The sequence below is a fragment of the Octopus bimaculoides genome, chromosome 14 (genome assembly GCF_046866305.1).
Source record: "Octopus bimaculoides isolate indiv1 chromosome 14, ASM4686630v1, whole genome shotgun sequence".
NCBI classification, from domain to species: Eukaryota; Metazoa; Mollusca; class Cephalopoda; order Octopoda; family Octopodidae; genus Octopus; species Octopus bimaculoides.
The window spans coordinates 31,493,642-31,508,666 of NC_142941.1; the positions used below are offsets into that span (position 1 = coordinate 31,493,642).

Below are 15,025 nucleotides of genomic sequence, written 5' to 3' on the forward strand. Positions count from 1 at the left end.
GGATTTATTTATCAAAAGTTGTTTGACACATCTCCATACTCCCACTATATTTGTTGGAGGAACTGATTAAAACAACTTGTGTAAAGTGATGTTTGCAAATAACAAAACTATAGGTATCTACCAAGTGTTTTCTTTCTTGGCTAGACAAACCATGATTTAATGTCGATTTGACTTTACACGCATTTGTTTTAAAACAAGTATGTTGATGAAAGTTTCAAATGGTATGCAGCTTGTGATTTAAAAGCAGGCTTGCGGTTAAAACTGGCTTCTTAAAGTAGTCTTTTATCGAGAACGAAGTGTTAAACTCAATGTTATTTCATTACGTCTCACATATACAATAAGCGTTACCAAAGTCTTCTTTCAGAATGATAATAGCTGTATACAAACAAATAGTGATTGCCCAATGCGTGTCGACATATTTTCATGTAGACTCTAGTGATATCAATGCTAACTTGCAATATGCAAGTGGTAAGTTATTAAGCTACTTTCAGCAAATAATTTTTGTTGTTTCCTAATAGTTTAGAGAAATTTGAACCTACGGTTTAAATTTAGCTTAAGGTTGTATATACTCTACATATGTTCTTTGTTCAATCAGCTTCCTTCAAAAAATTAAGAGATGGTGATGGTGTAAGCAATGAGGTCGGTGATTTGTTTATTCTATTATTGCTGTCTTTTGTAGTTTGGGATGACTTTTGAAAATTCACACAGCAGCAATTAGAATAACAAATGCTCTCGGTGACAGCCTTTATATATATTTTTTTTAAAAATTTTCGCAACGAAAGACAGCTGTCGATGTTGTTTAACTATCAAAATGGTTGTCCCAGTATTTCTTTAAGAAAATTAACTTTGCCCCAGTATTTCTTTAAGAGCTTTATACAGCCGACAGAATGGATTTTGAATTTTTTGACAGGACGAGAATAAATCAAGATTTCAGTGCAAAGATCAAGTGAAGTTAGAAGAATACTCGCGCCATCTTAACGCACACAGCAGACTTTCGTTAATGTTCTTAAAAGGTTGTTAGTATGTCATATAAGATGAATGTCAGAATCTGTGCAGTGTCAGTCAAAAAGCCTTGGCATATTGAGTTACGTTTCTTTCTGTTCTGCGTTCACATCTCTTCAGTGTCAACTTTAACTTCCATTCTTTCGGAAATCGATAAAATATAGTACCAATCAAATACTGTTCTTTTCTCTAACGTTTGTGGTCTTATATCGATGTTACTCTAGTTTAATGTACCAGACTAATCAGAACAGTGGCTGAAGACTGCTAAGCGAATGGTACACAAGTCATGTAATCATCAAAGATGCAGTCCTGTTGTAAAGACCACAGTAATTATCAATTGCTAGCAAGTCTGAAGAAGTTAATGAAGGTCTGCGTCGACAAATAGTAAGCAGAGTGTATTCATAATATAGGATAAGTCAGTTTACCGTTGAGGAGAAAAACCGGACAGATGCTAAATTCACATAACATGAATACAGCATAAGTGACGTTTATTTCCTTATCTGAGCCCCAACTAAACAACAGTAAACAAACTGCTCCTTTGTACCCACAGCACCTTTAACTGATTTTATTCTTTTCTCTATGGATTAAACAAACTAAGTTTCTTTTGACTGCATTTTTTCAAATAGATCAGCGTTAACGATGAAGACCAAGAACTGCTGAGCTATACACATAATGCGAGGCTGAACGAAAGCGTTTTGTACTGCATGAATCAGGCGAGCGGAGGTAAAACTTCATACTATACCTGTTTCAAATTATCTATGTTTCATGTTTTGAATTATTTGAATTTTGGCTGGGTGGAGATTTGTTTTTATATTACCAACGGTTTTGTTAGTGAAATAGCTGCAAGCACATTTATAGGGGCCAATTTTTTTTTTACCCCTTTTTTTTACTTGAGAATAGTTTTTTTCTGGGCTTTTTTTTTAATGAAAAACAAGACGGCTCCTATTGGGATAAGTGACAGAATGTAGAAAGCACAAGCAACATCACAATAACAACCACCGTCACTATCATCACCACCCCCACCACCACCACCACCACCACCGCCGCCGCCGCCACCACCACCACCACCACCACCATTACTACTACTACCTGTATCATCACTGTTTCTACTAACAAAGGTGCGTTAGAACCAAAATAGCTCTTAAGCCTAGTGTTATTAGATAAGAACGCTATTTGCGAGAAGTCGCTAGCTGCAAGTGCTTGGTTGTAATAGGTGGCATGGTTATTAGATATTTCCTCGGTTGCGGATAGATCGGAGATTCTAATCGATACACCCTTAATAACTATTAAAAATAGATTTATGGTGGTTGGAATGTATATTAATATATTTTAGGTATTCGTTAGGCTTATGGTAGGGAAAATATAAAGAAGAATTTAAATTTAATGTGACGTCTGGGAAATTAGCTATCTTATTAGTATTCTCGAAAGTAATAGCTAGGTTAAAGTTGGCACAGAACTCGTGTAAGGTCTTCCTGGTTTTCTCTAAGGCTGGTTTAGAGTGGCTCCTAGCAACCGGGTGAGCATCGTTCCTATATAAACTCCCATGGATAGCTAGAAAATAGATACGGAGTCACTGGAGGAGGTAAAGCCCCACGAGATCTGTAACTTGTGCTGAGTCAGAGGAGCCCATTATTATGTTAAAGAAATTATGTGAAGCCCAGCACCAAAGTTTGTTATTAAAAGTAATCGGAGTCGTTCTAGCTGCTAGAATAACATCGATTTCTAGAAAAGTATGGTTAGTTATTTTACTTGCAAGAATAAGGGCTTTAAGGAGGATAGGAGAAATGGAGGCATAATTCTGGAAAAGATGAATTGTTCTTGTTAAATAGGAAATGGAACCAAATCATTACTCCACCTGTGCACGACCACACGTAAACGTTCAGTTTCTTTTTAACTATTGTTATTACTCTGTTCAAAATATTTTTACTAATTCGTTCAAGATCAGATTTAGTAGGGCAAAAAAAGTCACATTGGGTGTTTGGTAATGAAGTCCGGTTTTTGATCTTTGAGATTGAAATGTTGCATTTTGGGGTTATAAGGTTCCGTTCTCTCTCCAACTTCTAACTTGCGGACCAGTCTACAATGTTGACTATTGATGGTATCGAGGGCAGACTTCGGGACTATTTTGTATGACTTATGCAGGTATTTTCTAATGAAATCCATATAATCCTCAGTAGTGAGTAAATATAAATTTCGTGTTTTATCAGAAAAGACGTGTGTTTTGGGCGATCCTGTAATTTGTCTTACTATTTTAGAGTTGTCTCTGGAATGTAGATTTGGATTTAGTGAATTTGGCTTTCTTTATCGATTCAAATTTGTCCAGCAGTGCGATGTAAGGAGGGTTTTTATAGGATTTGAGGTTATAATTACATTTATAGTTACATTTTCGTTGTCTTTATGCTTATGCTTATCATAGAAATAGGCTCACAATCGCATTCTCTCCATTAGGTCATTAGTCTTACTTAGCAGTAGTAATAAGAGATAAGTTTCCCGAGGTAGAACAGGTATGTCCTTCAAAGAGATACCGTGGAATTGTTTAACCATGTTGTGCACTACCTTCACTCTTCCCTCCCATTATTACCCAGCCTGTAGGTCTGATATAGGCTTTATTTGTCCCTTATCTATTTGTCTTTACACTTGCACTCCCTAACCTCTTTGGACAAGAGTATCTCTCACTATACTGATTTGTATATATCTAATACAAAGCTCTAATCTGCCTATCTTTCTCTCTCCAGAATGTATTATATTCATTCCTCCTGCTAACATCCATTTTCCCTCGCTATGGCTTACTATCAAACCATTCTCTCTGATCACTGATTTACCTAAGGAATAACCAATCTATCTGGATTTAATTGGATTTCTCTTCCCTTTCTAGACATAATGAACCACAACATTGATGAGGAACTTTCTTCGACTGATACATATGTTTAACCTATCTTTTTCCAATAACAGAATACTCAACATATGGAATCTTCGCTCGACGTGATGTTTCAATAACTGGGATATCCCAGAAACAGCTGTCATAGATCTTTTATTATATAGCTAAATTAATTGTCCTTACTAAGCCTTTGCAAACTATCTGCCTTTTCTTTACTACTTTAACTTATAACCACCGACTCAAGAGGAAGCCATGTCTAGCCGCTTTCGATAAGGTAGTCACAAAACCACAGCTTCAACTGCAATTCAAACCGGGATTTTAGTGATATGCCTATTTGAGCACTCAAAGGGCATACCTATTAGTCTGAGCCATCCTGACGAAAACACCTCGTATTTTACACACACACACACACACACACACACACACACACACACACACACACACACACACACACCTCCCATGTTCCTGCCTTTAGGCTTTCACTTCATACACGCCAGCTCAATTTTATTCGTTCTCAGTCGAAAGACGCCTGTTGTTATTTCTTGTTGTTTGTATTCGTAATTGTGCACCATGTTCTCCATTTTTTTTTGTTTATATGTTTTTGTCTTTGTTGCCGTACATATTCGCTAGCTCTCTTACAAAGGAGACTAATGCTCTTAGCTTAGACTTATTTGGGGGCAACCAGATCGAACCATCTCACGAGTAACTGCCCGAAATGGTCGTCACTTCCTGGGACTTGACTGATGAAAGAAAGCCAAGAATGACCCGTCTTTTTTTGCCTGTCCTTCTAATTGTTGTTTCTCTTGTCCGCCTTTGTGTCGTTTATCTGTCCGAACGTTTTAATGCCCTCTATTGCGTTTTTGTTCCATTTGTTATATATATATATATATATATATATATATATATCGTCAGTAGTTCATAACATATCAAAAGTAGAAGCATGCCCTATAACATAGCGCCATCGACTATTCGAGTCTGACGAGTCGGCTATACGGCTAAGTGCTTTATAGGTGCAAAACCAATGGTCACTCTGTGACCAGCCATAACAATTAATTTCCTAATATATATGTGTGTGTGTGTGTGTATGTGTGTGTGTGTGTGTGCGTGCGTGCGTGCGTGTGTATGTGTGTGTGTGTGTATCTATCTATCTATCTATCTATCTATCTATCTATCTATCTATCTATCTATCTATCTATCTATATATATATATATATATATATATATATATATATATATATATATATATATATATATATATACATATCTTATGTTGCATAACCACAACCAAAAACTTAGAATATATCACAAACGACAGAATGATGACTCTCCACACCAATGAATCCACAAAGTGCCAATCCACAGAGCGTGTTTCAGACAACTTATATTATATTCCCATTTCAATGTAAAAATGAGTGTTGTAAGCTACAAGATTGATTCACATTGTTATACTAGACGCCGGTACAACACCCTCTCGTCAGTTATCCCAATCATGAGAATACATTATAAAATGAGACAGAGAAATAAAATATTAGTTGATAGCACTATCATATATAGAAAAATACACTTAAACCCACACAAAACAGAGAAAACAAATATAGAAGGGTCTCTAATTGCAAAATACAAACCAAAATCAAGGCCTAAATATATTACACAAAATATAAATCGTGAAATCTATTATTGTATAATGTTTAAATTCGGTGATGACAATTTTATCAGGTATAAGAGTATCCCAATGATTGTATACGGCTGTCAGCAAAGCGCGCAAAAAATAGTATTAATATTATGACTTTATTATGATGAAGAGGCTGTGAGGATTTTGACACATGATATTGAAATGCTGCTAATTTGAACTAAAAAGGAAATATGGACTAGAAAATATAAAAATTCTTAGTGAAAAAAATTAAACCCGAATATAGCCCGAGCTTAAAACGTCCGTGTGTGTATGTGTACATACAGAAAATGCTAACAAGTAATTTATTTATTTATCTATTTGCAGATGTCATATGGACAGTGATTGTTTATGATGAGAAAGAACGCAGTGTTAATGCTACGTCAATAAGACTTATGGGCTCAACGAAGAGTGAGCAATTCTATCTTTTAAGTTATAAGGAATATGAGGAATATAACTCTTCTGGGTCGGAAGAAACATTTAGCATCTTCATTTCTGATATCGGAAGACTTGTTGGTATACAACTTAAGAAATATCATAGATTTCAGAATATTCATGTAAGTTATCGTCTGCTGATATATTCACAGTTGTTATTATTTTTGTTTAGCTCCAGGTCAACCCTTTTGTGATCCGATACGTGATCAAATCAAAAGATGTCTAATCATGGTCATCATGTCCTTTACCAAACTATTATTATCTTAGACATGTCCTATTCTTTTACTTTAACTGGATGCAATTTCGCTGCTATATATAGCAAGACGAGCTACCGTGTAGATTCCCCTCAAAACTTCACCTCTTCACTGTTTATTCAACGACCTATACACTCATCTGCAATGTCTTTTTCCAATTTCCACATCATTTTCACATTTTCTAACTGAAACAAACACAATTAGCAAACTGCTAGTATTATTATTATTATTATTATTATTATTAATTCATTTATTTGCCACAAGTGCGAAGGATGAGGGGGACAACACAAAAACTGACATAGAGTGTGGGGGTTTACATATAATGAGCTAATGAAAAGAAAATGAAAAAAGAAAGTATATACGGTAAACAACAACAATAATAATAATAATAATAATAATAATAATAATAATAATAATAATAATAATAATAATAATAATAATAATAATAATACTATGCCGATACTGCATTATACCCAAAGTGCCGATACTGCAGTAGACACAAATTGCTGATACTGCACATAATGGAAAAAAATGGAGTAGATCCAAAATTGAAGGAGTGGACTACCTAATCTCTGGGTGTAAGGTTTTAGCACCAGTAGAATATAAATCTCTGTATGACAGAGTTGACCAATATCTACACTGGATAAATATGTTGGCATTATAAAATGAAATCTGCTGGCAAATGGTACAAGCACCGTCCTGAGGCTGTAACTGAGAGAGAAAAAAATGAAACGATTCTTTGAGACTGTTCAGTACATACATAACGGGCCATCAATGCTAATAAACCAGATATCGTTGTGAAAGACCAAAACAAAAACAAAACTCTGTTTATTGATTGACATGAGCATATTTTGTGATCATATCTCAGCAAAAGAATTTGATAAGCTTAGAAAATATAAAGATCTGCTGATTGAAATCGTAAAAAATATGGCATCTCAAGACGGTTACAATACCAGTGATTGTAGGAGCACTTGGAATAATCAAAAAGGGAACAGAAAGTTATCTAAGGATGATCCCTGGTTTACTATATATATATGCAGGAGCTACAAAAAATTTTCTTAACTGGTACGTGACACGTATTGAGAAGAGCATCATCGCTGTGAATTTTCTTTCCCCCTTTGCTTTCTTTTTTCAATTTTTTCTTTTATTCCTTCTTTCCCCTGTCCTTCTTCCCTTTTTTTCTATCACGTGACTTTGTAAGGAACAATCTGGTGTGTTTATTTTAATGGCCTATTAATGTATACAGTGAGTTTCTTTGCCCCAGGTGTTGGGAAGATACTCGGCAAGAAAGGGAAACAAAATTGAATGACGATAATAACAATAATGATGGTGCCCTGGGAATGACAGCGAAACGGGCTGAGTACTACCTAGCTCAGATACCAGGAAACCCCAAAATGGCTGAAGTTCAAAAGATAGTGCTCATGGGAACTGCTCATATCCTACGTAAAATACTGTCTATGTGATCTCAAATTTTAAAGCAAACATAATTTTCTTATGGTTTCTTAAACATCCTCGAGAACAACACTGTACAAATTCAAATATATGGTACCCTAGGCATAACACCTACATGAACTTCTAACTTGTTGTCTCTTGAGGTCTCTGGGTGAGACTTGGATCCAACTTGTACAAATGCAAAACAAAAGTCAAACATAAAATAATAATAATAATAATAATAATAATAATATGTTTATAAACTTCGATATCTTAGCTATGATAATTAGTCCCAACTTGCCGAAGATACTACTCTTACAAGCCCCACCCTCCCGCTCTTACTCGACTGTCAGCTATATCAACAGTTTAACCAAACCACCTGTATTAGTAGTCACGAACCCACTCCTCCATTTAACGCCGCAGCATCACTAGCAGCAGCTAAACCAACAGTCGTGAATCTGCTATCATTTGTTCTCAAAAGAAATCAGGGGAGACAATATTAGGACCCCTCTGACTTATACTAATAATATATTTATAGTAATTGTGAAACTATAGTAGTGAACTACTAAATAATAAGTTTGGGATTATAGTAGTAATACTGAAATTATAATAGTGAACAATAATTACCCAGAATGATTAACAAGTGGCGTTGTGAAACTGTCGAGTCGTCGGCGACTAAACCGGCAACCCCACTAAGCTTGCTTGGTGAGGAGGGTGGATTTTCGACACCTTGTAGGACTAAAAACGAAACCCAGCAAAAGACAGAGGAAGTTAAAAGAGTCAATGGCCATTCCGAAAACGGGTAGACAGAACTCGTAAGCCTTGGTTGGCAGTCTGTCTAGGAGAAGGAATACTCTGATTTCAAAACCGGGGTAGACAGCACTCCTTAGTCACAGTGGTCAAGCCTGACTCCTTCGCGAAACCAACAGGAGAAGTTTGGGAAAAGGCGAGTATCTGGCGCCTCCAAATAACCAGTGCTCAGGGTAGGCTGTACTCGTTATCCTTGGATGGCAGGCAACCTAGGAAAAGGAACACTCCAAACCCAAAACCAGGGGAGCAAGGACCCTGCCTCTTTGGCGGACTATCATCATAGAGATGGTGTCTCGATAAAAATACTGGTTTGTAGTAACCTAAAAACATACCTCATTTGTGAGTGAAAATGCCAAGCAAAATAAATGACGATAGCAGTGTGAACGGGACTAGAACCAATGGTGAAGGTGCCGTACCCGCCAGGTTCCCCACTGTGCAGCAGGGTGGGTCCGGTCGTAATCCAATAACTGCTAGCCATACTACAAAACACAGTCCTTGTACTGGTAAAATTATGCAACGTGCTCGAAAACGCAAGTGGTCTGTTGATATGAACCAAAAGGCGATCCAGTGCCATGAACAAGCCTGTCTAGACAAGAACAATGGTAAATGTAAAGCTGTCGGAAAAAGATCATTAGAACTTTTGAACCAGCTGGGTATGTTCCAGATTACTGAAAATGGACTTATGAATCAGATAAGCATAATTTGGAATAGAGGTCCAGATTCAGACAATCAGGGAAAGCCTCTGTAATTGTGAGAATCTCGAGGAGAATAACGTAGGTGAAAATCAGCGAATGCGTAGGTAAGGTGAAGTTGTAGTTGAGGAGAGGCCGGCCAATCAATATAATGTAGAAAGCCCTGAAATAAGAGAGGATATGACGGAGGAACATATTATTATTATTATTATTATTATTATTATTATTATTATTCAGGTCACTGTCTGGAATCGAACTCGGAATCTTGAGGTTAGTAGCTCGCACTCTTAACCACTACGCTATATGCACGTGGGCATAGGGCGTAGTGGTTAAGAGCGCGAGCATATGGCATAGTAGTTCAGAGCGCGGGCTACGAACCCCGAGATTCCGAGTTCGATTCCAGGCAGTGATCTGAATAAATTAATAATAATAATAATAATAATAACACCGAAAAATACTTTAGGAATGAGAACCCAGGTTCAAAATTCCCCCAAGACACCTAATGAAAGCTGGAGGGTATATCAGCCGAAACATTATGTTAACAACAAACAAGTTGAGGACAAATATCCGTCAAATGTAAATAATGTAAATAATGTACATAATTCCTCATCTCTTAAATATAGAACTGTATTAGCAAATATTCTGTTCAATACCACAGATTTGCTTGTCAGTTGTTTGACCATAACCAGTTGAGCATGTCCCTTGGTGGCTGGTGATATGTGCAGCTCTGATCATGAGCAAAAGTAGTAGGGGAGCATCATAGCCATGTGTTGAAAAGAATTCTTTGGAGCTTGAATAATTCACCTCTGGAAGCACGGGTGTTTCGTTCATCATCCTTAAACAAACCTTATTCAGGGAACTTTTGAGGGGATCGGCAATTCAGCCTGAAGAAAATTCTAACTGGACCCCACCTGCAAGGTCACGCGCTATTTATATTGATATAAGATCACCATGTCGCGAACATGTGGTTGTGATACATGTGCCTGGTACACCCTTATCAGACGGATAGTCATGATGGGTATATTGTATAATTGTATAATTGTACCTCAGTGTCACTTTGATGGCATCCACTGCTCTCTCACTAAATAATAATAATAATAATAATAATAATAATAATAATAATAATAATAATAATAAATAATAATACCACCCAACCTGAAGAAACATCTGGAAACTTTAGATATACCCTACAGTTTAGGCGTATTGCAAAAATTGACTTTACTTGGAACTGCACGCATATTGAGTAAAGTACTTTGTCTGAGGTCCTCGTTGTGATAGTGCAAACCCCCGGTATACACAATATCTTCAATCAACAACATCGCGATATCGGATACTGCGCGATGCCTCAAATAATAATAATAATAATAATAATAATAATAATAATAATAATAATAATAATAATAATAATAATAATAATAATAATGATAATGATAATGATAATGATAATGATAATGATAATGATAATGATAATAATAATGATAATAATAATAATAATAATAATAATAATAATAATAATAATAATAATAATAATAATAATAATAATAATAATAATGATAATGATAATGATGATGATGATGATGATGATGATGATGATGATGATGATGATGATGATGATGATGAGAAGAAGAAGAAGAAGAAGAAGAATCCTTTCTACTATAGGCACAAGGCTTTACACACAATAAAAGCAGTAACACAACAAAAGACTGCACCATACCTCAAGAGAAAAAAAACTAACACAGTACAGTACCGGGAAGAGTCTGCTCACTCTCAACAGCAGAAAAGAATACACAATGCTGCACCCCCACTCCAGCAACATGGAGGTGTAGTAGGTGATGCAGTAGAAATTTACCTCAATCAACCAAATATTGAGTAGTTATATAAGGATAATAAGCCTCTACATGGACAGTATATACTTCGAAGTAGAAACGCTGATGTAGACCAAGCAACAACTCATCAGTGGCTAAGAAACTCAGGACTGAAAGTAGAGACTGAAGGTTTTATATTAGCAGTACAAGATCAATGCTTGCTTACAAAAAACTACCAGGTAAACGTTCTTCAAAACGGTTCTGACCCTAAATGCAGCTTCTGCGACACATTTGACAAAACAATAGACCATCTTAGGATGTCCTGTGCTGACACCAAACGAATACAAAAATCTTTACGATATGGTAGGACAGTATATACATTGGAAAATATGTAAACACTACAAAATCAGCATTCCTGCTTACTGGAATGAACATCCTGAGCCAGTTGTTGAAGGTAAGAGTGTCACTGTCCTCTGGGATTTTCGAGTCAAAACTGACAGAACGATGCAGGTTAATCGACCAGACACAATTATTAAAGACAGGAAGAAAACACTTGTAGACTTATAGATGTAGGTGTTCCCACTGATAAAAATATATCTGTAAAGGAATTCAACAAATTAAATAAATATAAAGACCTCGAAATTGAAATACAAAAGATGTGGCATCGTAAAGGCAGAACTGTTCCTGTTATTGTAGGTGCCCTCGGTATGATAAAAAAAAGGGATGTCAGAAACATCTAGATAAGATGTCAGGAGAACCATGTCCTAGAGAAATCCAAAGGATTGTGCTGACAAGTACTGCCCACATCCTTAGAAAAACCTTATCCATTTAAATGTCTGTGTTGTGTTACATGAAGATATTTCGCTACTACCCCTGCCACTTCTCTCCAAGCTTTCAATCATACTGTAACATCTCTTATCCTTCACTCGCTGTAAGACGCTGAACGTGTCTCGGCAAGTGATTGTAGCAAACATGCAAATTAAAAGTAAATAATAAGAAAAAGAATTGGATTTGACGTGAGGGCATAGAAATTGGAATTGACATGAGGGCAGAGCTGGCCAAAGATAATCCGTTCTATTGGGGACAGCTAGGATTTTGAGATTGGTGCTTGGGTATTGAGTGTCTTTCACCATAAGTTAACATCCAGGCACCAAAGCCTGTAATTTGCGGAAAGAGACCCTTTGAGACCTGTGACAACAGGTTGCTGTCCGTTTTCACAGAATCAACCTGAGCAAGTAAGGCCGAGAGCTCTGAGAAGTAAAATAACAACAATGATTATAATAATAATAATCTTTTCTATCATAGGCACAATACCTGAGATTTTGAGGAGGGGTTAGTCGATTATATCGACTTCAGCGTTCAACTGGTACTTATTTTATCAACCACTAAAGAATGAAAGGTAAAGACGCCACGGCGGAATTTGAACTCAAAACATGAAGACAGAGGAAATGACAGTAATTCTGAAGGATAGGGCAAGTCGCTTACATCAGCTTCAGTATCTGGATGATAATTTATTTTATCTACATAACCGTCTAACAAATTATGATAAGCCAAACGGCTAGCGTAACGAAAACTCTATTTCTTCGATAACTTGTGATTTGTCAAAGTTCCTATCCTAATTGGCCACAAACGTTAATGAACGATATATTTTAGGCCTTTCCAAAACAAACAAAAAAACACTGTTGCTTGATCCAGACCGATTAAAAGAGGCTTACATCTCGTAGTCGTTCCGAATAGGGAGTAGCGAATATCTCTCTATAATCCTGGTCTCGCTAATGGCTCCGCATCCAGACGTAGTGACCTGAGATCGTTAAGCACCTGTCTCTGCTTTCATGCTAAGTCAAGGCACCGTACTTTTATGTATACTGCCTATTATCAGTATTACCGTTCCAAGAGAAAGTGAAGAGACTAAAGTAAAATGGAATTGAGCACTTACCCTCCTTTCATGTTAATCTTTATTCGGGGCAGACGTCAACTTCGCCGTTCATCCAAGCGGATTCGATAAAACTAAATACGAGTTTGGTACTGGGGTCGATGTTATCGACTAACATCCAGCCCCTCAAAACTTCAGGTCTTGTTCCTAAATCAGAAACTATCATTTAGGCGGTCAGCTGCAAGAGTCACTGGAGCGTGAGAAAAATGCCTTGTGGTATTTATGCTCTGAGTTGAAATCCAGTCAATTTTAACTTCACGTTTTATCCTTTGCCACGATGTGTAGAAAGATTAACTGTAGAGTAATGTAGAGTAAAACTAATTGCCATGAGATGAAGGCACATTAATGTTTGTGGAATTTTGAGTAAAATCAATTGAGTAAAGGGTAGAAAGTTTCTCGCCGTGAAGTGCAGGAAACTTAATGTTTGTAAAATGTTAAATCAATTCCTCTGAGGCGTAAATAGTTTAATGTTTCAACCTCTTACCCTTCGTTAGAAAGCAGAAGACAGAAGAGTTGTTTACCTTGCCGAAAGTAATGGCTCTTTGACTGTGACTTTTTTATTAGGCCGAAAGCAACGACTCTTTCACTGTAATCTTTTTATCAGAGTACATCTGTAGTATTACAGGTAACGGGCCCAAAAGCCCATTTTTGGAAGGATTATCACTGAAAACTTCGTCTCAATATCTTGTTACTGGGATGAGTCCGTCTGGCTTAGTATACACCTGTCCCTCAGAGGTGTTGAACTCAACATTTTAATCAAACAAATTCCCATAAATCATACAGTAGTGCCGCGGCATACATTAACTGTTCATACCCCATGTTTACGAGTAGTTGAACTTGCTTACAAGTAATTGTTTATGAGTAGTTGTTTACGAGTAGTTGAACTTGGCCATTAGAGAGAGAGAGCAAAGTTTGCAAAGCTTCTTGAACACAAGAACAAGAAAAAAGTGGTTGGACGGAACTATATGAAAGTAAGGAATCTTTACTACATACACAAACTAATGTCAGTTATGTAGCACATAAATGGTTTAATCATCTTCGTTATTACACTATATTGCCATCGGATGATATTCAGAACAGAATGTGATTTACTTGAAACAATATTCTTAATACTTGTTTTGTTCTTTTTCTCATTTTTATCAGATAACTTTGAAGAGAGAAACGGTGGAATACAATTTTCACTCTGGCTGCTGTGATGTACATGACATCACGTTATTTGAATGGCGTTGTGGTAAGAATTTTGCTCAGTATAAATCTAAATATATTTAAAAGAAAATTAACTTTGCAGGTTCCGGGCTTGCCTTTTTCCTGATGCATGTATGTATGTACGTATATATGCATGCATGCATGCATATGTTTATGTGTATATATGTACGTATACAAATATGCATACACATACTCTTTTACTCGAGCAAATCGACCCCAGGACTTATTCTTTGGAAGCCTAGTACTTATTCTATCGGTCTCTTTTGCCGAACCGCTAAGTTAAGGGGACGTAAACACACCAGCATCGGTTGTCAAGCGATGCTGGGGGGACAAACACAGATACACAAAGAAATACACACTCATACATATATATATATATATATATATATATATATATATATATATATATATATATATATATATATATATATATATATATATATATATATATATGCCCAGCTCTTCGAAACGCCAGTGTTAAAACGGGGGTAGCTGATGAAGTAGAATGTTTTCTATGTGGCTTTTGTGTTTTCTCGTCTACGTTTTGTTTGCAATGTCCTGTACCCAGATATGCACCTATACATACAGGTGGATGTCGGTACGCACATACCTGTACGTATATATGCATATACTCATTTACTATTTGTTTATATATATATATATATATATATATATATATATACGACAAGCTTCTTTCAGTTTCCGTCTACCAAATCCACTCACAAGGCTTTGGTCGGCCCGAGGCTATAGTAAAAGACACTTACCCAAGGTGCCACGCAGTGGGAATAAACCCGGAACCATGTAATTGGTAAGCAAGCTACTTACCACACAAAAGTAAAGACCCCTTTCGGTCATGAATGACCATGGGATTGCACATAGAAAGTTCCCTCCGAGGCACAAGTCCGGGCAT

General features: G+C 36.5%; 1 protein-coding gene across 2 annotated transcripts in view; it reads left to right on the top strand.

The window, feature by feature from the left end:
* Positions 1–15,025, top strand: part of LOC106884342 (uncharacterized) — a 126,749-nt gene that overhangs the window by 78,149 nt on the left and 33,575 nt on the right. For both annotated transcript variants that reach the window (XM_052972813.2, XM_089362653.1), the window contains exons 11-13: positions 1,629–1,725; positions 5,877–6,106; positions 14,053–14,140. In XM_052972813.2, coding sequence (XP_052828773.2) covers positions 1,629–1,725; positions 5,877–6,106; positions 14,053–14,140 — 415 coding nt within the window. The remainder of the gene's footprint in view (positions 1–1,628; positions 1,726–5,876; positions 6,107–14,052; positions 14,141–15,025) is intronic.